The sequence below is a fragment of the Girardinichthys multiradiatus genome, chromosome 1 (assembly GCF_021462225.1).
Source record: "Girardinichthys multiradiatus isolate DD_20200921_A chromosome 1, DD_fGirMul_XY1, whole genome shotgun sequence".
Classification (NCBI taxonomy): domain Eukaryota; kingdom Metazoa; phylum Chordata; class Actinopteri; order Cyprinodontiformes; family Goodeidae; genus Girardinichthys; species Girardinichthys multiradiatus.
In genome coordinates, this window is record NC_061794.1 from 37,028,764 (window position 1) to 37,055,967 (window position 27,204).

Sequence of the window (27,204 nt, forward strand, 5' to 3'; positions counted from 1 at the left end):
GAATGATAAAGGGGTAGCAGATATTTTTCTACACAGCAACACTCTCCTTATTCTCTCATTTTGGGGGATACCACGGTATTTCCAGGCAAGAAAGATTGTATAGTCATTCCAGTGAGTTCAAGGTAGACCAGGAGTCTCCTCCTAGTGAAACGTAGGCCGAAAACCTCCAGAGTGGTCTCCACAAACATCCTAATCAGATGCCTGAACCACCTTAGCTGACTCTTTCTATGCAGCAGAGCAGCGATCTATATTTGGTGAACATTGGTGAGGGTCAGAATAGAGATGCTTCCGTGAATCAAGAGCTATTCTTTTTAGCTCTGGTCTTTTTTTACGATGACAGTTCAGAGTAGCCCCTGCATTACTGCAGACAAGACTCCAATGCCTCTATCCATCTCATGCTCCTTTCAGCTATCACTTGTGAACAAAATCCTTAAACTTCTCAGTTTGAGGGAGATTTTGACTCTCAACTTGGAGAGAGTAGTCAATCTTTTCTTTCCACATGACAGCTCAAAAAAGAGGCCATTGAGGTGAAGGCCGGGACCAGGGTGTGATTAGTTATTTGACAAAATGCTAATAATTATTATTTTATTAGATTATGGATAACTTACAAATCCTCATTAGCTTCTGTGTATTTGTGCAAAACTGCAAGGTTCTTATTGTCACCTGAATGTGAAGGGTTAAATCCACCCAAGTGTCTGGAAGCTGTGCTCTCCCTGTCCTCAACAATCTGACTTTGTTTCAAACAGAAATGCTTTGTGTAAGAGAGTGTGTGCTCGTGACAGCCAGAGTGAAGCTACAAGGTCCAACACACAGTGCTGTACATTGAAAGACAGAAACAGTAAAAATAAGGGAACCACAAATTTGGTCAACTTTAGGGACAACTTCAGAGGATTTTGATAGATGCTACATGGGCAGCTTTCTAAATCTAAAAATGCCTCATCTACTAACCAATCCATGACATTGATGCTCTGCCTAGCTTTATGTTCCCAACACAGTGAAGATGACGTTATATTCATGTGTGGATTTCACAATGGATTTATTATCACAGTCTCTCAGGCAATGTTTGCCACTCGTGTGACCCAGGCCAGAAGCAGCTTTCCTAACAGTCCAAAGTAGCCTCTGTTTTGTCACCTGCATTGACAAGATGGAGAGAAAATAAGGAGAGATGAAACTCATATTTGAGATGCTGTATAATACGACAGTGTCTGAAGATAAGAGGTAGACATCGGGCTTCCAGGCAGAACGTGTAACCAGAGACCAAAGAAAAAAAAGGTAGGACCTTCTAATATTGACTAACAGCAATTTGTGTTGTAAATTTGGATATTCTGGCAGAGATGTAGAGTATTGAAACACAGTACAGTACAAAGTTGCATGGTACGTACTACAATATGAAGCAGTGCCTTACTCTGCCATTAAGGACTCCATTTATAATGATGTCACAGTCTGATCTAGGAAATGGGGCTGGGCATCAGCAGATTTTTTTATGACTGGTAACTCAGTTTATAACTATAAGTAATGTGGAAACAAAGTTTTAATGAAAAATACAATATGCCCTAACACTCTTAGGAATTAACTGCTTTCCTAGGATTCATGTCTGGAAATTAGAAACCAAGTGCTGCTTGTCAAAAGACTGACAACAACACTATAGAGAAGCAATTGCTGCTGTCTATCAATCTGGTAAGGGCTATAGGGTCTTTTGCAAAGCTCATTATTCTACAGTGAGAAAGATTATTTACAAGTGGAAAATGTTTAAGAAATTACTTTCCCATGAGTTCTTGCATTTCATTCCCCCTCATGTTCAGACAGTGCAATGCTCATGAAAACTGCAGAAAACTCAAGGGATACATTTTAGATTCTATATGCCTTTGTTGGCATGTTTAGGGTTAAATGTAATGACAGTGCAATTGCAAAAAGACTTGTATGACTTGTTTGGAAGTGTTATCAGAAGAAATCAACTTCTGTTTAAGAAGAATATGGTTGTATGACTTAAATTGGGAAAATTACTTCTGAACAAACCACAAGACCTTTTGAACTATATCCTTTGAACAAATTAGACCAAAGTAGAGATTATCAGCCATGTTGCACAGAACCATGTCTGGTAAAAACCAAACAGCAGAAAAAAAAAATCTCAAACAAGCTTTTAAGCACAGTGGTGAAAAGGCGGTGATTTATGCTCGTTTTACAGTCATGGAACCTTTGCCTCTTGAATTCAATGAGTGGTCCATAAACCTTTATACCAAAGTTTTCTGAAGCCAGATCTGAGGCTATCTGTCCAACTGATGTTTTGCTTAAAGTAGGTCATCAATGGGCTGAAAAAAATAAAAACTCAAGATGTTGCAAATGCGCAGGAAATTCCTGGTACCTTAACCCATTTGAAATGCTATGGAACTTAAGAAAGCCTTAATGAACTGAATCAATGTTGCAAAGAAGAGTGGGCAAAACGTTCTCCAAAAGAATGCCACAGACTAATATAATCAAACTATGGCAGATGTTTCTATTTTCTTTCTTTTTTTAAACATACAGGTCCTTCTCAAAATATTAGCATATTGTGATAAAGTTCATTATTTTCCATAATGTAATGATGAAAATTTAACATTCATATATTTTAGATTCATTGCACACTAACTGAAATATTTCAGGTCTTTTATTGTCTTAATACGGATGATTTTGGCATACAGCTCATGAAAACCCAAAATTCCTATCTCACAAAATTAGCATATTTCATCCGACCAATAAAAGAAAAGTGTTTTTAATACAAAAAACGTCAACCTTCAAATAATCATGTACAGTTATGCACTCAATACTTGGTCGGGAATCCTTTGGCAGAAATGACTGCTTCAATGCGGCGTGGCATGGAGGCAATCAGCCTGTGGCATTGCGAGGTCTTATGGAGGCCCAGGATGCTTCGATAGCGGCCTTTAGCTCATCCAGAGTGTTGGGTCTTGAGTCTCTCAACGTTCTCTTCACAATATCCCACAGATTCTCTATGGGGTTCAGGTCAGGAGAGTTGGCAGGCCAATTGAGCACAGTGATACCATGGTCAGTAAACCATTTACCAGTGGTTTTGGCACTGTGAGCAAGTGCAAGGTCGTGCTGAAAAATGAAATGTTCAACTCCATAAAGCTTTTCAGCAGATGGAAGCATGAAGTGCTCCAAAATCTCATGATAGCTAGCTGCATTGACCCTGCCCTTGATAAAACACAGTGGACCAACACCAGCAGCTGACACGGCACCCCAGACCATCACTGACTGTGGGTACTTGACACTGGACTTCTGGCATTTTGGCATTTCCTTCTCCCCAGTCTTCCTCCAGACTCTGGCACCTTGATTTCCAAATGACATGCAGAATTTGCTTTCATCCGAAAAAAGTACTTTGGACCACTGAGCAACAGTCCAGTGCTGCTTCTCTGTAGCCCAGGTCAGGCGCTTCTGCCACTGTTTCTGGTTCAAAAGTGGCTTGACCTGGGGAATGCGGCACCTGTAGCCCATTTCCTGCACACGCCTGTGCACGGTGGCTCTGGATGTTTCTATTCCAGACTCAGTCCACTGCTTCCGCAGGTCCCCCAATGTCTGGAATCGGCCCTTCTCCACAATCTTCCTCAGGGTCCGGTCACCTCTTCTCGTTGTGCAGCGTTTTCTGCCACACTTTTTCCTTCCCACAGACTTCCCACTGAGGTGCCTTGATACAGCACTATGGGAACAGCCTATTCGTTCAGAAATTTCTTTCTGTGTCTTACCCTCTTACTTGAGGGTGTCAATAGTGAATCTAAAATATATGAATGTTAAATTTTCATCATGACATTATGGAAAATAATGAACTTCATCACAATATGCTAATATTTTGAGAAGGACCTGTAGCTTCGACATAAGATTTTGCCTCTGCTGATTGTGAGACAATCATGTTCTTAATGCACCGTAGTGATGATGTCATTTTGCAGCATCTTGCTTAGCAGCGTTTTTTTCTCTATCATCTTCATGTGCTCCTCATGATGCAGTGACGTCAAAGTGTCAGTGATAGCGGCTTTGAGCCTGAACAGAAAGCCTGTTTGGTTTGACACCCCCTCTCACATGCCATCTGCTCTTACTGGAGCCCTGGGCACTCGTGCCAGAGGACACCCACGGGCATAGAGACTCTTTTGTCGTCACTGAGTTGGTCCCACACGCCCCTGTGCCTCTTCACTGTGCAATCTGGTGCATGGCACTGATTGCTGCTCACTTCCAGGCCTACCACAGTCCAATGCATGGGCAGAAAAGCTCATTCTGAGAGTCAAGGAGATCATCAAGGCTCTTTCTGCATTTCTGTTCAATGTGAGGCAGCTGATGTTGTGTTTCGGATATCTAAATGGATACAATGGTGAGGACCAGGCCAGATAACACCTACTGTAGAGTCATAAATATTTATGTCTTTGTAAGAATGACTTAAATAAATATTTTATTTAAGCACTTTCAAAATGTAGTTTTATCAAAAAGTTTATTTGGTTCTAATATTGCTCCCTGCCTCTCTATGTTTAGCCTGGTGAACACCACTGTGGTTTTTCTGAAAGCTCACGCAGGTCAGGATACTGTGGACAGTCTACCCCTCTTTCTAGAAAAGAAAACAGACTTTACCTTTAGAAAATTATACCAACGATCCGCTGTTCTATGTATATAAATAGCTTTGAAAAACTTCTAAAGACAAATCTTTGGTTGTAATGGTACTTAAAAAAACTTAGTCTGAATGTAATTAAAACAAAGAATATGTTTAAGGTTCATTTTATAACTTTTGGAAAATGTGCTGCCTTTTTCTGGACATCTTGTGACTTGAGCTATGTAAAATTCATGTGACAGAAACAAGCAATTCATTCATAATCTGCTGCACATTGCTTCAGCCCACTTTTGATGTTGTCAGAACCATCAAGAATGCAAACAGTGCAGAGCTGAGGTTGCTTTGTGCTTCATTTGGCCCAAAGTTGTATATAAAACTGATTTTGCTAGAGAAACATAACACATGCAGAAAAAAAAAGAAATTCCTCCACCAGGTGCTGTGGGAATGCATTTGCACATTTATTTCCTAAAAGTTTATATAAAGCTGTGTTTGTATTTAATGAAGATGTTGGGAACTTTCGAGAGCATGACCTGAACGGTAGAGTGGGTGAAGTGTAGGAGTTGTATGGAGCTCATTTATTATTTATGAGATGGGTGGGCAGAGTGTAAGTGGCAGTGACAGACAGAAACTCAATTACTGATGTGTATCTACTCGTTCCAGGGTTGTTGACCTGATATTTAAAGGATTAGGGCATTACTTTCTGTAGTGCACAAAGAAGAAGAATTTCCTGAGGAAAAAGTAATTGAATTATTTATGCATGGAGAAGGTCACGGTGATGGAGAGGAGAGAGCAGTGATTTATGCTTTCAGGAGAGAGGTAGGTTTGCTAAACGTTTGTTCTTGACAAACTAAGACAATGCAGGATTCATTACATATTCATAGCAAAATGCATTTAAAGAGACGTGTAATTAAATCCTTTTATCTGAACATTTTAATCTTCTCAGATTGTTTTCAGGCTTTATGCATTTTAGTCACTTCTGAATCAGGGTTCAGTCTAAAGAGCCAATAAATTTGTTACAATTGTTCTAGACATCAGTTCCTTGATTATAATCATGACATATATGCATTTTGTTTAGACGTTACTTTACATCCACCATATATTTCACAGCTTACATTCAGTGCAAATATATCTAACTTCACTGCACTGACTTGGTAAAGAGAATCCTAAAATGTGCTTTTTGTGGATTTTGTGAACTGTGGTAATTTAACATTCAGCATTATTTGTTATTTATTCTATGTTGTTGTTTCTTAGTTAATTATTTATACATATATATATACTTCATTATTATTTTTTTAAACCTTCCATTTCAAATTTATATTGTTTTACCATAACTTTAATTTTTACTGGAGCAATATTCTGAAATTCAAAGTTCTAAAACTATCAATAAAAGATGTTTTCCCCTTTTCTATCCTAAGACACATCCCATTAATATCCAGTTATAGACATAGAATTCACAGCAACAGCAAAATAAAACAAACTGCAATGAAACTGTCAAACAAAAGCAATTCCCCATTAAAAAAGCCTGTCTATTCTCAAGACTAAAACTGACCAAAAATAATATTTAAACACAATTTTAACTGAGGTAATTTTGTTTCTGCTGTATGAGCCTTTTTAAATATTTTATCCTGTGGTAGCGTCCTTGTAATGTTAAGAAAAATGTGTTCTGAGCTTCCCACATCAAACAAAAATGTACTATTTGGAAAGTGTCTGAATACCTCTACCTTTATGTAGATTATTCATTTGTGAACTGCGTCATGAGATGCTTTTTCTACTGAATCAATTTTTAACATAAATTATTCATTTGCAACACATGTTCTTCTGTGATCACCTTGAGAACATTCTAACTGGAGGCCTTAAACCCTTGACTAAATGAACAGTAAGGATGAGGACACTGGTTGGACCAGGGCTGCTGCTGTTTCTGTGGCAGAGTGTTTGGGCTCTGGACGTTCCCCTTGAAAGTGAGTCAGTAAACTCAAATGTTCTTCTTCTTTTTTTATTTACTGGCTGTAAATGAGTTTGTGTGTTTCCAATGTATTCATGACCTTCCAACCACAAAATTAAATGTATTATATTGTTATTTTATGTGACTGACCAACACAAAGTGGTGCATCATTGTGAAGTGTAAAGTCAATACTTGGTAGAACCTCTGTTCCCTGCAAATACAGCTGCAGGTCTTTTAGCCTGGACCGTAGTTAATGATACCAGAATAAAAGGGGCTCACAACAAATACATGCCACACTTTTCAGATTTGTTTCTTAAAACTGTTGAAAAGAATAAATTACATTTCTACCACTTTATAATAAGTAAGCACTTATTTTTGTTGGTTTATCACATAAACTCCCGATGAATGACATTGACGTTTGGGGTTTTTGTATGACAAAATGAGACAAAAGTTCAAAGGGTATGAATACTTTTGTGAGGCATTATATTTTTGTGTAGAAATTCCAAGCTGATTTTATTTGTCATCCTTTCAGTTAGACAACCTCCAACTATCATAAAGCAGTCGCTGCAGGAGCACATTGTGGATCCCAAAGAAACAATGGTCATAGAGTGTGAAGCCAAAGGCAACCCTCATCCTATGTGAGATTTGCAGCTACAGAGCAGACTGCAACCTCATCAGAAGTCACTTCATTGATTTTTCTCCTGTCCTTCTCCTTAAACATAAAGTTTCTCGTGGAGACGTAACGGGAAGTACTTAAATGTGGCCCGTGACAGCCAGGTGTCAATGCGCAGGCGCTCAGGGACTCTAGACATCTATGCTCGGAACAATCCTGAACAGTATGAAGCAGAGTATCAGTGCATTGCCTCCAATCAATATGGGTCCGCATACACCCACAAGATCAGACTGCGGTTGTACAGTAAGTTCAGAAAATATATTTGTATATGTTTATTCTCTAGTTGATGAAAATGTGTAGTGACCAGTTTGTACTCTAATGCTGTTCATTTGTATATTCATTGTATATTCTCATCTGTACATTGTGTAACAGAGAATACAGGAATATGTAAGATATAATATAAGAATATACTGTAACATACTTTAAAAAGATTTCTATGAATGTTGTGAATTGTTTACAGCGTTTTTCTGTGCTTCCTTGGTAGTATTTTATTTTAAATCAATGAAAATTCCATTACTCTTTTTCATGTGATACATTTTTTTATTGCAAAAATGTTTTAGAAAATCACAATAAATATGATTTTGACTACCACATCACTCTCTTTTAGTTTGACCCACTTAAACTTTTCTACCAGCCTCTGAGGATTAATTCAGTTACCAGATATCTTATCCACCAAACCTGTTAATCCCAGTGATGCATTTCTGTTCAGACATCAGAATACATTCTGTTACAATGCAAAAATGTTTGTTGCTCAGATGAGATATGTATTCCTCTGTGATTGTGCAGGACCTCCCGTGTGGCCACGGGAGATTCTGGAGCCTGTTGTAATCAGTGCTGGCCTTCCTCTGGTCTTGCCCTGTGACCCTCCACCAGGCCCACCTAAACCTGAAACCTACTGGATGTCCAGCTGTAAGTGTCCAACACAAAGTACTGAATTTTGGAAAAATATACACACAATCATACAGTGACAACCACACTTATTAGGCACCTCTAATAAATATCTAAAAAGTCTTAGAATAAATTTATCTTTTAGTCAGTCAGTCATTTTCTACCATTTATTCCATAGTGGGTTGCGGGGGACCTGGTGCCTATCTCCAGCAGTCTATGGGCGAGAGGCGGGGTACACCCTGGACAGGTCACCAGTCCATCGCAGGGCAAAACACAGACAACCATGCATGCACTCATACACCTAAGGGCAATTTAGAGAGACCAATTAACCTAACAGGCATGTCTTTGGTCTGTGGGAGGAAGCCATAGTACCCGGTGAGAACCCACAAGTGCACAGAGAGAACATGCAAACTTCATGTAGAAAGACCCCTGGCTGGGAATTGAACCCAGGACCTTCTTGCTGCAAGGCAACAGTGCTACCTGTGTCACCGTGCAGCCCTCAATTTATCTTGTATTGCAGTGGAATATTTTCACACCAATATTCTAAGATGAAATCCAGCCTCATTTCAGTACATTTATTCTCTGGGGAAATAATCCCATATTAGGACATAATTATTTGTAATAAAGTCACCAGTAGCACACTTATTGGGACCATCATCACTAAGTCTTTCAACAGGATAGTGATCCAACAAATATGGCTATAGAAATGCAGAAATGGTTCACCAGGCTCAAACCTAATGACCCATAAGTCTGCATCTAGAGCAGGAATGTGTGAAGCTTGGCCTGTGGCCATTGGTGACCTTCAGAATGATTTTGTGAGGCACATGACCACAATTCAAGATTTGTTCAAATTTGAGAACGGTACAGTTTTGCTGCTGGAAGGGTTTAAAAAAAGATGCAGACAACTTAAAATTTTCTTAAGATGGAATATTATAAGTACAAAAAAATATGCATTTCTCTTTTTAAGCCATGCAATTGCTTTTATTTTAACCAGTGTCTTATTCAAATGCAGATTTTTGTGCTCATATTATTAAACTTGGCTAATTAAGATGAATATTTTCAAAGAAAAAGTGAGCCCTATCCCATTCTTGTTGCTGAGAATAGAAAAAAAAGGCCAATAAAACAAAAAACCCAAGAAATTTAGGATACTTTTAATGTGCAGACTCTTTCATGTTTTAGATCTATAATGATTCACACATCCCTTTTTCTACAAACACCATATTTTATGCCATTAATTTATTGTTGTACATGTCAAAATGTACAATTTCACAATTGCCATTGCCTTATTAATTTGTGGTCATGAAAGTACTTTTAACTTGACAATTTTGTTAGACTTGAAAATCTGTTTAAAACACTCCTTTTTAGAGTGATGTTCTTCCCTATTAAGCATATATACTCATTTTAGTGTTTTGCTTTCTTATTTTCAGTGTCATTGCTAAAAGATGAATGTATTTAGAGGCTTTACACATATGTTTTGTAGGCATGAGAGTAGATCAATGTGGTTAACAGTTTAACGTCAAATCATTATTTTGTTTAGGTTCGTATGCGAGACCTTTCAACTGGCCCATTCAGACAGCTTTTCCCACCATGGAGTCTGTGCGGCAGGATCGCAGAGTTTCCATGGGGGTCAACGGAGATCTGTATTTCTCAAATGTGCTGGTTAATGACTCCACTGCTGATTACTGTTGTAATGCTCGATTTCCTTATAAGAATGTCATTCAGCAGAAGATGCCTGTGGTTGTTAAGGTGCTCACAAGTGAGTCACTTAATCCTCTTTTTAAATTGTCTTGGGAGTCTTAGCAAACTGGTGTACTGATGTGATTTTTGCCTTTAAATTCCAGTCCTTCTCATTATCACACACAATCTGAACAGTTAGTCTAATTTAATGTTTGCCTACATGCTAAAAACACCAGCTTTGCTCTTGGATTTTTGAATGAATGCCTGTATGTACGTGTGTGTGGCTGATGTCCTCTGAATGGTTTCCACTACAGTTCGCACAGTGGCTGAGGCCGCCCCCACCTGGCTGTCTCCCAAAGGCTCTTCCAGCTCCATTCTTGTGCTACACGGGGAAGAGCTGCTTCTTGAGTGCATAGCTGCAGGGGTGTAAGCTCAACTTCACAAACCCAAGACCTTTTAAGACAGTGTTTTTTAATCTTTGTTGAATTTCAGCAACAGGGAATCAAAGAATGTTTTTATGATAAATGCAAATCTTTACTCTGATGTTTCAAAATTGATTTAGTAAAGTTGTTCTTTTTAATTCATCATTAAGGCCTACTCCTCATATTACATGGACTAAGAATGGCGAGGACCTGCCTGTGACATCACGCATGAAAGTAAAAAACTTCAACAAAATGATTCAAATTCCAAAGGCATCTTTTGAAGACGCTGGAGATTACAAGTGTGCAGCTACCAACAAGTTAGGGTATATTGAGCACACAATAACAGTCAGGGTTAGAGGTGAGACTTTCAAGAACATACAAGAAAGTATTTATTTGGAACATATTTCTGCAACAGCTGATACACTCTGTGTTGAACAGCGGCTCCTTTCTGGTTGGAAAAGCCTACAGATTTGATCTTGGCTCCTGAGGAAAACGGACAGCTGGTGTGTCGTTCTGATGGGGCACCTCGACCGACGATAAGCTGGTTCATAAATGGAGAACCAATTGAGTGTAGGTCTTTGTTTAGGACATGTGCAACACCATCCACATTTATTGGCACCCTGGTAGAGATGTGTGAAAAGGCTTTTAAATAAATTCATCTTTTATTACAGTACACACATAATCTCAAATAAAGCAGTTTTAGAGAATTTCAACCTTTGTCTATAAACTTTTAATTAGTAATCCATGACTTCCTATGGCACTAGGGAATTACTATCACGTAACACAGAGGGTCATTTCTATTAGTTACTCTTACAATTGGGAAAGACAAGAACACAACAAACAAGTAAGACATAAGATATCTTTCTTGGATGTTGTGTTTTGATCTTAAAGGTGACCTATTGTACTTCCTTTTAAACATTTGGGATAGGTCTATGGGCTATACAAACCATGTTAATTACATGTTTTGCACAAAATCATTCTCAAATAATGAGATTTCATTTCCTCAGTTCACCCTATTTAGAGCTGCTGGTTGTGATGTCACAATTACACAGCTTTTGAAAGCGTTCAGTCAGTCAGTCAGTCAGTCATTTTCTACCGCTTCTTCATAGTGGGTCTTGGGGGAGCTGGTGCCTATCTCCAGCAGTCTATGGGCAGGAGGCGGGGTACACCATGGACAGGTCGCCAGGCCATCACAGGAGCTTTCATTCATGTATAGCCAAAAAAACAGCTGAATGTTTTTTGTTTGTTTTTTGCATTTGGACTGTTAGTTACTCACCTAAACCTGTAGAATCAAACTAGTTATTGCAAAGAAGAATCCTTTTCTGTCCCACCATCACAATTGTAAGTCTAGTTTCATACAAGTTTCTGGGACTGGAACTAATACCATATGCTCTGTACAGATGAGACTAAGATTTAACTTTTTGGGAACAAACACTGATGAGTTTGACATGATGCCAATGATAAATATGTGCCAAAGCATTTCATACAGGCTGCTAATGATTGTGCAGGATGTACGATACTGTGGCCCTCTTTCTGTTCTAAATGAACTCATGTTAAAGTGCATGGTGTCATGAACTAAAAATACAAGAAGATCTGTAAAAATCTGGATGAGCGATCAAAAGTGTCCATCACTGAATCCTTTAGCGGGATGAGAATCTAAAAATATGAAGTGTTTCACCCAAAGCTAAAATCATTCTTTTTCCATGGCAATCTAAGATCCTGGAACTAAATTCTGCAGGAGTAGCTTTGGCATTAGCTGAAGAGAAGACAAAAATAGAAGACTAAACGCTGTCCTCCTGGCAAAAGGCACCTGTGTTTTTTGTAAGGCAAATACATTTGGGAGTTGTTTGGTTTAAGATTGCCCTGTTGCAATAAAAGATTAATTATATTTTAACACTTTTAATGCATCTTTACCAGGGGCCAAAAAGTGTGTTTGTGTGAATATTCATATTAATAATTTATATTAATATGAATTATTAATTAATCTGGCAAAGTCTTCATCCACATGTCATTTCTCTTTCAGCTTCCACACCACAGCCTAACAGGCAGGTATCTGGAGAAACGATAACCTTTCGCAGTGTGTCCAGTGAAAACACTGCCGTCTATCAGTGCAATGCCTCCAATGAGTATGGGTACCTACTGGCCAATGCATTTGTCAACGTGCTGCGTAAGTTTCCTTACTTGGAGAGAATTCATTTATTTTCCAAAATCATGTCTGAGCCAAAAGTTGAAGATTTTAACAAAGGGTCATAAACAAAGCAAAAATCAAAAACATCTATTAAATGTATTCCAGACACTCTTCTATGTGGTCAACAGTCATTTAACATTCACTGACTGGCCAAAAACGTCACCACCTGCATTTAACTAAGCAAATAGGTACGGGCCACCCATTGGATTATTACTGTATGGGTACAAGTTATTTAACCCCAACGGGTGCAATGAGTTGCTTCTCATTTCTTAAACAACCATGTCGAAAGACACATCCCGTGGTCGTGGAAAAGATGTCAGTCTGTTTCAGAAGAGTCAAATCATTGGCATGCATCAAGCAGAGAAAACATCTTAGGAGATTGCAGAAACTACCAAAACTGGGTTAAGAACTGTTCAATGAATAATTAAAAACTGGAAGGATAGTGGGGACCCATCATCTTTAAGAAAGAAATGTGGCCGTAAAAAATCCAGAACTTAAATGCTTGGTAAAATCAGAATAAAAACAACAGTAGAACTCCAGGCTATGTTTAATAGTAAAATTAAGAGCATTTCCACACGCACAATCCGAAGGGAACTCAATGGATTGGGAATGAACAGCTGTGTAGCCTTAAGAAAACCACTAATCAGTGAGGCTAACCGCAAAAAAAAGGCTTCAGTTTGCCAGGGAGCAATGGAAGAAAGTCATATGGTCTGATGAGTCCAGATTTATTCTGTTCCAAAGTGATGGGTGCATCAGGGTAAGAAAGGAGGCAGGTGAAGTGATGTAGCCATCATCCCTAGTGGCTACTGTTCAAGCCTGTGGGGGCAGGGCTATGATCTGGGGTTGCTGCAGTTGGTCAGGTCTGGGTTCAGCAACAGTATGTGTTCAAACAATGAGGTCAGCTGACTGCCTGAATATACTGAATGACAAGGTTATTCCATCAATGGATTTTTTCTTCCCTGATGGCACGGGCATATTCCAAGATGACAACGCCAGGAGTCATTGGGCTCGAATTGTGAAAGAGTGGTTCAGGGAGCATGAGACATCATTCTCACACATGGATTGGCCACCGCAGAGTCCAGACCTTAACCCCATTGAGAATCTTTGGGATGTGCTGGAGAAGGCTTTGCGCAGTGGTCAGACTCTACCATCATCAATGCAAGATCTTAGTGAAAAATGAATGCAACATTGGGTGGAAATAAATCTTGAGACATTGCAGAAGCTTATCGAAACAATGCCACAGCGAATGCGAGCCATAATCAAAGCTAAAGGCGGTTCAACGAAATATTATAGTGTGTGACCTTTTTTTTTTGGTGGCGACTTTTTGTTTGTCAATTTTTTGTTAGTTAATTTGACCAACTCTAACAACTTTTCAACCACATATATTGTAGACACCAATCGACAGCTTCATGTAATCTTACAACCACATCAATATGCTATTTAAATGGAAGGGAAATTGATCTTTTCTATGTCTTTTGAAGCAAATCTTAAGCTTCAGTTATTTAGTGAAAATAAAATTTTACATTTGAGGTACAAAACTCCAAGCTGCCTGTACAAATGTTGGTTTGTGTCTCTGCTGGGATTTCTCAGAGTCCTCTGGTTCCCAGCCAGAATATGTTTTCTGTATGCTAGATGTACAAGTGGTTGTAGATTACTTGTTAGAACAACCCTGAGGGTAAAATGTTGTCTATGTTAAGCAAAAAAAATAATAATCCAGTATATGAAAAATATTGAATCTACTTAAAAAAATCACTTTTGGTAGAGTACTGAAAAGTATGTCCAGTTACTGTATAGTATATTCACTCACTCCATTGTCAGGCCTCCTTTTGCATAAATGACTGTATCAATGTGGAGTTGCATGGAGGCAATCAGTCCGTAGCTTTGCTGAGGTGTTCAGGAAGCCCAGCTTGCTTAAATAGCAGAGTTCCCCCAGATTTTGGGACATTGATTTCTAAATAAAATGTTGAATTTACTTTCATCTGAAAAGAGACCTTCAGAGTGAGTAACAGTCCAGTCTTTTTCTCCCTACCCCATTTAAAATGCCTCTTACATTGTCTGTGGTGTAGGAGGGGCTTAACACAAGAAATGAAATACTATGTGTAGCTCATGTCCAAGATACTCTATAGGTGGTGGATCCAGAAGCACTTATTCCAGCTGCAGTTGATGCCTTGGGAATCTCCCTATAAAGCTTAAAAGGTCTTTGCTTCACAGTCATCTCAGTTCTGATTATCCCTATTGCTTGTTTACATTTGTCTACCACATTTTTCCTTCCACTCAACTTTTCATCAACATACTTCCAAACAACGAGCAAACAGTCAATTTCTTTAGCTATGATCTTTTCTGGCTTACCCTCTGTGTCGTGGGTAGAAATGTCCAGTCTTCCTAATAATTGTGCAGACCACAACATAATATTTCTGCTCTAAGACAAAATCCTTAAAATTAACTTAAGTAAAATCTTGATATATATATATATCAATCTGTGTTTCTTTAATCTATATAAGTTTAACTTTTGGAACTGAATCTCTGAACCAGATTTATTGAGATGCACTTGTATATTTTCCCCTCAGATGCAACTCCTCGTATTATCGGGACCAGGAATGAGCTCGTGAAGACGATAGAGGGACATCATGCCTTTTTAGACTGTCGCTTCTTTGGCTCTCCCATGCCTGAACTGCGATGGTAATTCCACCATGTTTGAGATTGTATTTGCCTTGGGTGAATTAAGAGAGCAAACTTCCAGGATCTGTATGTCTGTGGGTTGTCTGACACAGGTCCAAATACGGACAAGGAAATCTTGAGGGAAATCGTTTCAAGACCCACAGTAATGGGACTCTGGAGATCAAACGCATCCGGATTGAAGACCAGGGAACCTACCTATGTGTGATCAGCAACATCGCAGGGAGAGATGAGAATCAAGTCCGAGTAGATGTCAAAGGTAAAGATGACAGAAGCAAAGAAAATGTTTAAGTCAGCAAGAGGCTCTAGTCAAGGTCCAATAATGGCATTATTTACTATTCTTCTCAGAGCCCATAATAATTGTCACCAGACCACAGAGTATGAAAGTCATGCGTGGAAGTGATGTGCGCCTCGAATGTGGAGTAAAAGCAGATATCACTACTCCAGTCACCACAACATGGATGAAAAACAAAAAGCAAGTTGCTCTTAGTTGGAGGTGGGTGATTTTTTTTAAATGTATTATAGGAAAAAAAAGTGATCTTCAACATGAATTTATGTCTCGTCTTTCTTTTACAGCAGAAGGTATACTTTGTGTTTCAGTGTGATCAAATAAGCATTTTTTTTTTTACTTTGTCAGAGTTTCCTTGGATGTATCAAATCTGGTCATTACCAATGTAAACAGAGGCGATGAGGGAAATTACACATGTGTCATCCAAAATGAGATGGAACAGAAGTCTGCATCAGCACACCTAATGGTGATGGGTAGGACCCAGAGGAAGAAAAACATATTTTAGCAATTCAGTTGCTTAATGGTCTTTTAATTGTTAATGTGTTTGTTTTTTTGTATTGTTTTACTTTGTTAATTTGTAGACCGTCCAAATCCTCCCACTGACTTGGAGCTGTCAGATCCATATGAACGCAGTGTACGACTCAGTTGGGTTCCTGGAGACAGCAATCACAGCCCCATTAATGGTAAAATCTTTTGACCAAATAAGCTCAAAGGAATACATACACATAATTTGCTTTTGAAATATTTTTTTGCGTGTGTTCTTTATGACAATATTAGCTGTAAATTTCTGCTTTCTGACAGAGTATTTAGTGCAGTATGATGATGATGACTGGATACCAGGAAAGTGGAAAAACCTCTCAACATACCCAGGAACCCTCAACTCTGTCATTCTGCATCTCTCACCTTTCACCTACTACGAGTTTAGAGTCATTGCTATCAATGAAATTGGATCGAGTCGTCCCAGTCGTCCATCTAAGCGCTTCCAGACCAGCGGTGCACGTGAGTGTGATGCTGAGTGACACTGCGTGATATTTGCAATTATTATATTATAAATATGGGAAACATGTTTGATTTATTTGTGCTTTAATGACATACAGTGCAGTCAGAGCAATCCTTAAATTTCTCTTTTTTTTGCAGAATAAATATGACTTAGGTCCTCTTCAAGGAAAACATGCTGTTTAGGTAAAACAGATGTGTGTTAAATGCAATAGGTCAGGCAGTGTCAACAAGTAAATAACTGTTCTTTTAAACAAACCTTAGCTAAATTTCACAAATCTCATATCTATAGCCAGCTCTAAACATTCATATGACAAGGCTTTAAGTTTGTCCTGTCTTTGTACGGGGTGGAGGATTGTAAGGGAGGTTAAAAAAAAATCTCCAAAACTCAGTTTTGGAGAACTGTATGAAATAATCGCTTCTTGGGATTGGCAAGTGTCCACGACAACCAGTAGATGTTGTCTACATCCCAACCTGTTGTCCATGGGGCCAAAAAAAGCTTTTTCATTCTTACTATCATCAATGTAATATGTGGCGTTTGCCGATTGCTACAGGGACTTTAACTAAAATAACTAAAATAGCAATGTTTTGGTCAGATGGGACAAAGATTCAGTTTTTCATCAGAACCAAAGTGACCTGTGCATAGGAGCATTTGTATGCAACTTCTATCTGCTAATTTGGTTTCTCTGTTATTGATACAGTCATTCAATCAACTTACTCATTAAACTAAGTTATATTTTATTCAAATTTTCTGAAACAACTTCAACAATAAGTTCAAAATCCTGCTCTTTTCCTGAAACGTTTGATTCTGATTGAGTAATGTTATACTGAGAAGTAAGGGTTTAAAACTAAGAAAGTACCTGCAGGTAATAAAGGAGTCTTTATGTTAGTATTCTGAAGAAAAAAAACAGTTTATATTACAGCCTGTTAAGTTTTATATTTGTATGCAAGGTTATAATAGTTTTGGATTTTTCATTACAGTTTAGTTTTACTTTGTTGTGACTTTTTTTCTAGTTCAGTTAGATGTAATTCGTTTTTACAGTGGGTTCACTAGTTTTTATTAGCTAATATTATTTTAAATAATACTTGGTTTTAGTTTAATTTTCATTAGGTCCAGTTCTAGTTTTAGTTTCTTCATACTTGGGTTATTTTTAGGTGCAGGATTGAAAAAGCTCAGAGTATCGTATTTATGAAATTATGGATATACAGTATGTATGAGGTAATAAAGAATCAACAAAAGATACAATTTTGAAAAAATAAATTCAGTTACTATTGAACAACCAACTGTCCACAAGATAGCAGCCTTAAGTAGAAAAGGTGTGTAACACTGCAGCTGCTGAAAATAATCCATTGACCCATGTGAACATAATATGAATTTATATAATACTATTCAATGTAAATTAAATTTCAGATAGCCGTGGGGACATTTGAGTCTCAATAAACATATTAACCAATGCATCCTCCTGCTTGTGGTGTTCTTGTGTATTTACTGGTGTACTTAGCTTGGTCAAAAGCACTCCATTATGGTTGTTTCCTTCCTGGTGCTACCTGTTTTTTCAGGACAGCTCAGAGAGGATAGCTTGTCAAGCTATTTGCAATTAGCCTTGTTGTATGCACTTTTCAAATGGATGTTTTGTGGGCTTTTTCCCATTGAGAAGTTTCCCATGTATGTTTTCACCTGTTTCTACTACAAGACACTTGCTTTTATCTCTCTCGCAGTCATACTCGAAGAAATTCCAACTAGGACTCTGGCGTTTTTCACAACTTTTGCTGTTGTCATTTTGTGGGCTAGTGTGGTGAGCAAAATGTAATTTATACAGTGCCTCCAGGGACTATGGTGTGTCGTACAATGTCGACAGCTGACGTAAACTGCTCATGAAAAAAAATACATTTCACATCATTTGACAAGCTTTATAAATAAGTTGATAAACGAAGGGTATTGTATCTATAATTTCAGTACAATTTACTTAGTTTTATAAACGCACAATACAGTTCTAGTTAGTTATAGTTTTTCCCTTTTGATTACAATTTTTATTTATTTCAGGTAACAAAAATGTTTCTCAATTTCAGTTTTTGTTTTTTCGCTCATTTAAGTTAACTATAATAACCCTGGTACTCTGTACGCGCGTTCATTTTGTAAAAAATCAATGTGTACACACAATTCTTGTGGAGAAATCAGTGCTGTACTTTAAAGACACTGCTTCTCGGGCTTTAGGCAATCTACAGTGTGATGTAGAGTACACAAACAAATCCCTCAGGCTCTGAGTCAATCTGCTGCTTAGGTTTCACTTAAGATTACCAGTTAATGAGCAGAGTCACTGTGCTGAACAGCCTCCTGATCACAAAGAAAAATAAGTTTAATTCATTTACTTTTAAGAAAGCCAAATGAGCTTGTTTCTTTCAGCTTTAAAAAATAATAGCCTACAGTATGTGGCTTTAAATTAATGATTGATAAAAACTATAATGTTCCACAATGGTCAACATATCTTTCTGTGTCAAAGTCTTACAGATAATGTTGTTTCTTGTACAGCACCTGATGTCATTCCAAAGAATGTGAAAGGTGTGGGTACATGGAGAAATAATATGGAAATCAGCTGGGAGGTAACTAGGAATCACAAAAAATTGTAAAAGTGTTTTTACCTGTAGGAGTTTGCCAGTTAAATTCTACTTAACACATAATCGTAATACATATAACTGCCAATTATTATGTTTCCAGCCTCTTACATGGAGAGAGTGGAATGGACCACACTTAAAGTATCTGGTGTGGTGGAGAAGGAAAGATTCCCGGGAAGAGTGGAAAAATGCAACTACAAAGTGGCTGAAATATTACATTTATGACGCAGACACCTTCACCCCCTATGACATCAAGGTCCAGGCAGCCAATGACTTTGGGCTTGGACCAGAGTCACCTGTGGTCACTGGTTATTCTGGTGAAGATCGTAAGTACTGTACTGTTTTTTTTTTGCTGCTTTATCACTTAAATCTGAGTGAGACATTTGAAAAAGTACACCCCAAAAATGGGAGTCCCCAGAAAATAGTCTGTGGCAAATTCCCAAGATATTGCCACAGTTTCTCCCACTTTATAAATTGAACAAGAGACTGTAGTAGAAACTACAAACTGCTGTACTTACTGTTTTAGGATCTAAATTTCCACCAAGCTAACACATGATATATTGCAGTCAATTGGAAGAGTACACCACACACTGGCTGGACAATACCACTTTATTTGTTTTTCATATTGTATTTTTCTTAGCCTACAAATGGCACTAAAAAATGTTTTATTGACAGTAAAGATAAGTTACCATGCCATTTCTGGTTTTTTCAAGGCCCAATTGCACCACCTCTGAACTTGAGAGTCTCTGACATTGAGAGCACTCAGGTTACAGTACACTGGGACCCAGTGACACGTGAAACTATCATGGGAGAACTGAAAGAATACAAGGTGGGTCCCTGATGACTGCAACAAAACATAAAACACGTTAATAGCTACTGAACCCTCTCAGTACACTGAGATAGCTTTAAGGTAAAAATGGCTATATTAATATAAAAATATTTCTTTTCTTTACATCTGGGAAATAATTTAAAAAGAAAACAACGAAGGCTATTACTCCACACTGTTTATTTGAGCTTCTTTAAATATTACATATTTTCAGGGAAATTTACAAAAGTAACAATATCACAATACATGGATTTATGGAATTTTCTGGAAAGAAATTGGATGCATTTTATGGTATTTGTAGTCTAAAGTCAGAATTTCCAAGCTCTTATTGGGAAACAAGAAACTGAACGACCACCAAAGTTTCAACATAGAAAGTAAGAGGTTTCCAGACACCCCAAGTTTAATATTCTCCTATATGGGCAGCACACAAATGAAATATTCTCAAACCCGAATGAATTAATAAACTGTAGATCTGCCTTTCTGATAGTATGAATCCCTTTAAATCACAACAAATTACTTTTTTACTTTTGTACAGTTTTTTTATCATTAGAATTTCAGAGTTTCTCATTTGTTTTTAGGAAGTCAGAGATCAATTCCAAACCTCAAGATCATACAATGGCTACTGCACATAGAAGAATAAATTAAAAATGCAGCAATAGACTACTGTATCTCTGAAAGACTGTCTCATTATAAAACATTGGCACACATACTGCTTTAGAATCCCTATTTGTTCCTATTCTTCCCTCAGTCTTGTTGTTGTTTGAATGTGTAGAATGAAGAAAAATATGCTGTTATCAGTTTGTGTTGCTAAAAATAGTTTAAGGAGACATAAATCATCAGATGTGCAGACAAACAGTTTATTCCTGCAACTTTACTGTGTGTTATCCGTTGTACTCACTACCATGCGGGTTAGTGCGTGCAACTGGATGAATGTGGATACGGTGTAAAAAGTGCTTAAGTTTGTCTTAAATACTAGAGAAGCACATATAAAAATTCTGCCTACAGAAATTATTTATGTACATTTTAATAATCTACATTTATGTTTATTTCCAGCTACTTTTGAAATGTTTTGGTATTACTGATAATTCTATTGAAAAGTATTTGGTTTTGTAGGTTTTTTTTCCTTTGTTTTATTAATCATTATTTGATATTTGATTTTGGACTGAAATATGGCTAGATACAGAAGCAAAGCGACTCAGAAACCTTTTGCATGAAAATTAGACTGAAAAGTGTTTTTTCTGAATATTAAGGTCTACTACTGGAGAGACAGCAGCCAGCTGAGGTGGCACAGGATCAATAGAGGCATGAAGTCTCAAGTGTTTCCAAATAATGACCCAGAACCCTCAGGCATAGTCACTGGGCTCATTCCCTATAGCAACTACAAGATGTACATAGTGGTGACAAACAGCCGGTACGAAGGACCACCAAGTAATCACATCCACTTCTCCACACCTGAAGGAGGTAAAAAAATTAAATGCAAAAAAAAAAAAATATTAATAAACTAAGAACATATCCTTTACCATGAATCTGCAAGTTCTAAGTTGAATTAACATCCCTGGGCTTGTTTTTACAGTACCATCTGCTCCAAGATCCTTCAGGATCCAACAACGACATCTGGACAGTATTTATGTTGACTGGGATGTACCAGAAGAGCCTAATGGTGTCATCACTGGTTACAGCCTCAAATACCAGACAGGTATGCCAAAACACTATAACACACAATGCCAAACATACTCAGAGAATCATAAAATCCAATAATTACAATAATTCCTGCAAATCTGGTGATGGACCACATCCCATTATAACCATAATAACATTCTAGTATCTGTACATAGAGATCCAGATACTACTGAAGTCTCTTCTAAAGAGGGTAATGAACACTTTTGTAACCACTCAATTAGAAGATTAGGTTCTTAAAAGTTCATTGTTCGAGCATCAAGAGTTGTCAAAGTCTTCTGAAACATCCAACATCTCCACAGTGAATACAACCAGAGGAGAGGAGCTGAAAGTGGAGGAGTTCCCACCAAACGTGACAAGCTTCTCAATTCGGCGATACGACCGCTACACTCGTTACAGATTCTCAGTGGCTTCACGAACTCGGATTGGACAGGGAGAGTGGCATACTGAGGAGTCTCCCCACTACACCACAGAAAGTAATTCATTGTTGTTCTAGGTTTTTTGAAAGCCTTGGGGTGCTGAGAAGATGTTGACTTTCATCTTCTGTGCTTGTGTGCCCCAGTATATGCTCAGGACCAGGTGGATATTTCCACTCAGGGGTGGTTCATTGGCATCATGTGTGCTGTGGCTCTCATCGTGCTGATCCTCCTCATAGTTTGTTTCATCAAGAGGAGCCGAGGGGGGAAATATCCAGGTACAAGGGAGGAAATTCCTAAACACAACTACTTTATCAGTTAATAATTGCACACATGCAAAATATTCCAGAGTTTGCAGAGCTGCATGGAAAAATAATATGTTAAGCCAGCATAAAGTGCTGTGTCCAGTTTTTTGTGTTTTGCATATATCTTTTTTGTCCTAGCTAAATCAGTATTAGATTCATTAGTAAAGAAACTGTAGATATTCGACAAAACAATTGCTGTTATCTTCTATTTTACTGGCAAACCATTTAAAGTAAACTTTTTCCATGAATTAGTGCGGGACAAAAAGGACATTTCATTGGAGCTGGTGGATGATAAAGATCAGGAGGGATCATTTGATTACAGGTAAACATTCCAATTAGCAGATCAACAGTTCTTATTGTATTTAGCTGTTAATCAGCATTAATGTCACACAGTAACGCATTCCTATGGCACTATTAGTGCCGAATATATTTTGATAACATTGTTTCTTTTCATGGATTTGCTCTATATCTGTGCAATGTAAGTCTCCTTTATAAAGTAAAGATGCTATGTGACAATGTCAAACCAATTTCTTTCCTAAAGATCCTATTCTAAGAAGGATTTTTTGAAAAATAAATAAAATCAGGTTTTTATAGGTTGGCACATTGCACAAGTATTTAGAAACCTAATCCAATCACTCTGGAATAGCCTATTGGTTAGAGGACTTTTGACCCCTTGAGGTTAATGTGTTGGTTGTAACCATCTTGCTCACTTTAAAATGAACAGTGAAAGTTTGTTGTGTCAATTTGTCCTAGTCTGAAGTCTTCTGCCCATATCCAAATTTGAATTTCAAATCTTTTAACATCCTTAAACCTAATTTAACAGATGAACATGTACCACCTTTATATTTTTCAGAACATTTAATTCAATGTGTACAAAGAGAAATATTGTCCACTCTGAAGTATTTTAAAACTAAATATTAACCTCACGAGAAACATAAATATTTATTTATGTGCAAACAAAAATTAGAAGCAGGATTACAGCACCCAATGTTGAGTTCCTGAATGAATCAAATAGAAAATGCTTTTCTTTGGAAGAGCCAAAAGTGTCTTTGCAGAAGAGCTGAATGAAATCTACAGATTGAGATAAAAGATATTGCAAGTAGGTGTGGTTTATTTTGCCCTGAAACAACCTGAAGTCATTTAATGCAGTTCTATTTGAGAGACATCTGTGTGGTAATGTTTTATGAACCTACAGCTAATAGCACAGTGAATAGCCCATGGTCCTTGGAAATTGCTGTTAACTTCTTTTACTAAGATGTGACGTACAGAAAAATTACAGAGAACCAATACTTACTAAGCATAATGTTACCATGGCAACCAGTCATTTCTATACACTGCATTAGCTTGGAGTAGACATTTATTCAGAGCTATGTTTACCGGCTTACTTTCGCCTCTGAATATATGAGATAATGATTGTTTGTTAGACTCGATTCGCTGAGCTTAAGTGCAAGTCAAGTCTAAAGGTTTTGTTTTTGTGACTTAAATGTGACTCATGTCTAAGGTGTAGACATTAGTTCCCATCTTTGCAGTGGGGCACCAAGATAGTTTACAAAATAATTAGTTCACAGCTAGGTTGCAGTTTGTCAGCTTTGCCGCACGTGTGATTTTTACACTTTCAAAATAATGTTCTTTGATGTCTAAAAGGTGGAGTGTGAAAACAGAAATGTATGTTTGACACAGCTCCCAGTAAAAATGTCTAAAAGATTAGGAAGTTTGCGAACTTGATTGCTAATTTTTCAGAGCATAAAATACCACTGAATGAGTGTGTAACCAGGTGAGAGCTGACTAAAGTGATCAGATTCCTTGGTTACCGTGTTGAGTAGTACACATCTAAAAAAACGAAATTATCAGTAGACTACTTTGCTCTGAGATTACGATGACAATAATATCTGTCATGCTTTATGCCCATATGAGATCATGGTCAGTGGAAAAATGCATTGCATCATGGGCTTCTGATGGTTAAGAAACTCCCTTGGTATCTTCAATGTTAATCATGATTTAGCACATCTGAGCACAGATACAGTGCAAATCGGATTTCTGACCTTATTTTTTGTAACACTTTGATTAATCAGCAATTTTTTGTTTACCTGCCTTTCTCTGTCTAAACATTTCCCTTCCAAAACCTCAACCTTCTGTTTATTCCACTGAACCACTCAAGGTCCCTTGAAAGGTATGAAAATACTAAATGTTGACTTATTGACACTTAAAAATAATTGTTTTGTGAACAAAACTTAGATTTTTACCTTCAAAAATGTAATCATTTTAATTATACTGTTTGCAAATTCATGTTTTAGGATAGCACGGGTCTCAACTCTGCCCTATCCTCGGAGGTATAAGTAGTAATGTATTAGATCCCCACCTTCTCTATATTTTATCCTATAAGGTACACTCATGAAATCACATTTGTCCTGACAACCTACTATTTCTGGCAGAGAGGAGGAAAGAGGGCTTCAGCGAGCTCAGTCATCTGTGGAGGCGATTATGAAGCGATCAGACAGCGACGACAGCTTGGTGGAATATGGAGAAGGAGGAGAAATCCAGTTCAATGAGGATGGATCTTTCATCGGCCAGTACACAGGAACCAGGAGAGATGTCAGAGACTTGGACTTTGGAGGAAATCTGGAGCTCCACTCACCAATGAATACCATCTACTCTCTGGCATGAAATTAAAACCTCAAGGACCATTTCTTACTACATGTCAGCTGTTTTGCGGGACTGCACTCTGTTCGTACCTTCTTAGGAACATACAGAGGAAGTGAGGATCTGAGTCCGTTTGAGGAGGAAACAGCTGTAAATTGAGCTGCTATTAAACCTTTATTATTCTACAGGCCTCAACTTTCATGGATATGGAAGGGGAAAACATGGCGAGGTTAGGATCATCTTTCCATAGGTGTGTTTTTGGAGGTTAGTTGTTGAAAAAGAAGATTTACCTTTTATTTTGTACATATAGAACATATCTTTACATAAGCTGAAGAATTAGGAGAGACTGAAGAAGAGCTTTCTATCACATGTATAAAAGCCTTTGCAAGGACCAACGTACACATGGTAACTGTACCTTTTTCTTTCTGTTAACTCCAAAAGTAAGGTTTGTGTTAATTTTGAGTGTTTTTCATTTTAAATAACTGGTGCATACCAACTTTCACTATCAGGGGAGTAACAGTAGAATCCCTTAATTAAGAGTCTGAAGTTTTAAAGGTAATATGTTCATACTGCATTAAAATACCGAAGGTTTCTTTCTCAACTTTGGATCAAATTTTAGAAGGTTCAGCTTTTTTGATTTTTTAGGTCAAACAAAGAAGCCGTCTCTGTGCCTCCCTCAATGAGGAAAAAAAGTATAAAGAATAATCAAAAAAAGCTTCTGAACTCCTCTCCTAATTTTATTCACTCTGTGAGTTAGTACTCTTTATGTAACGGCGTTCATTTTACTTCTAACATCAGCTGTGTATGAAGCAAAAAATGTGTCTTAAATTGAATTTAAAAAGTGTTTATAAAGAGGTAGGTTATAATGTGTGAAATCTAAATTTAGATGTCATGTTTCCCATTATCATGATCAGTGTATTCATGATGTGCCAATGTTCTTTGTGGCTGTACTTGGTTAACAGCTACCCTTCAAACAATGGACTTGCATGTTTTTATGGTTATTTCAGGTCTAGCAGGTAATTTTAACAAAGACACTAAACAGCAGGCTCAGTAAACCAGTCTGGTGGAACCAGATCTACAAGGAAATACAAACTAAAACATCTAACAAGGGAAGTAATAAACAACTAAACAGCAGAATGAATCTAATAAACCTGAATTATCTGAAATAAAGAAAGTGCAGAACATGGCAGTGAAGAGGAAGTAAAGAGAACTTAAAACTGCAGGCAGATTATGACAAATAACTTCTAAGTAGAGACTCCACTATGTATAATGTCAATATCTTGTCACTACAATATTTAAGTCTCCCATAAGAGGCTGTCCCTTTTTGTAATACCGGGGCCTGTCTCAGGATGCATTCTGGGGGGCAAAGGACATCAGCAGATCATGATCCATTTATTTACTGAAGTCAAAGCTCAGATGGGGCTCATTTTGTGGAGAATGGCTCAATGTCTCTTATCAGGTTAAACACACAGAAGCAGTCTGAGCAGTGTTGTAAGGCCAGTGTTTTTGTCATTTACTCATAAAACTACTAAAGCAACAAGGGTAAGTTCTTTTAAAGTATATGTAATTTTCAAATTTGATTTTTGTGATTGTTTTCTAAATTTCCATTAAATATAATCTCAGTTCACAATATAATTTTAGAAACTTATTTTTAAATGAACATCAGAATAAACAGAAGGAAATACAACATGCACATTTCTACACAACTGTTTTTGTGAATGTTAATGTTTGTATATACATATAATGTTTTGTTCATAGTGTGTCATCTTTATTGTTCTTTTGAAATACCTCTTGTTGTCAGCAACAGATACAAATCATATTTTCTGTTTATCATAAAATGTTTGTAAAGAATTATTCAGTTCAGGCTGGCTGGCTACTCACAGTTACAGAGTGTGTTCAAAGTATTGACCCCATTCAGATTTATAATTTGTTTTGCTTTTTGGTCACACTTAAACATTTTAAATCACCAAAGAAATTTAAATATCAGGCAAAGATTCATTCATTCATCTTCTATACTGCTTATTCCATAGTGGGTCACGAGGGATCTGGTGCCTATCTCCAGCAGTGTGCACCCTGGACAGGTCACCAATCCATCGCAGGGCAACACAGAGACATACTGGACAAACAACCATGCCCTCACCCTTTCACACCTAAGGGCAATTTTAGACCAATTTACCTAACAGTCATGTTTTTGGACTGTGAGATAAAGTCGGAATATCCGGTGAGAACCCACGCATGCACGGGGAGAACATGCAAACTCCATGCAGAAAGACCCCCGGCCGGAAGTTGAACCTTCTTGCTGCAAGGCAACAGTGCTACCAACTGCACCGCTATGCAGCCCTGGCAAAGATAACCTGACTAAATACACCACACTTTTCAAATTTGCATGTT

General features: G+C 37.6%; 1 protein-coding gene across 6 annotated transcripts; it reads left to right on the forward strand.

Annotated features, from left to right (window-relative positions):
* The first annotated feature begins 838 nt into the window (after positions 1–838).
* On the forward strand, positions 839–25,665 carry nfascb (neurofascin homolog (chicken) b). Of its 6 annotated transcripts, none has more exons than XM_047363061.1 (28): positions 839–1,272; positions 5,246–5,401; positions 6,420–6,543; positions 7,060–7,165; positions 7,253–7,443; positions 7,987–8,109; positions 9,626–9,844; positions 10,080–10,191; positions 10,358–10,545; positions 10,626–10,757; positions 12,211–12,354; positions 14,943–15,054; positions 15,147–15,310; positions 15,400–15,547; positions 15,689–15,813; positions 15,922–16,023; positions 16,142–16,339; positions 18,867–18,937; positions 19,053–19,275; positions 19,663–19,778; positions 21,026–21,236; positions 21,349–21,471; positions 21,755–21,928; positions 22,015–22,146; positions 22,426–22,495; positions 24,332–24,343; positions 24,468–24,503; positions 24,594–25,665. In XM_047363061.1, exons 3-28 carry the CDS (start codon positions 6,468–6,470, stop codon positions 24,835–24,837), a joined length of 3,552 nt encoding a protein of 1,183 aa, XP_047219017.1. In that variant the 5' UTR covers positions 839–1,272; positions 5,246–5,401; positions 6,420–6,467; the 3' UTR covers positions 24,838–25,665. The 6 variants fall into 6 exon arrangements, with proteins under 6 accessions (XP_047219017.1, XP_047219028.1, XP_047219057.1 ...); XM_047363072.1 differs by having other exon boundaries at positions 6,463–6,543; XM_047363092.1 differs by having other exon boundaries at positions 841–1,272; positions 24,606–25,665.
* Positions 25,666–27,204: the final 1,539 nt, after the last annotated feature.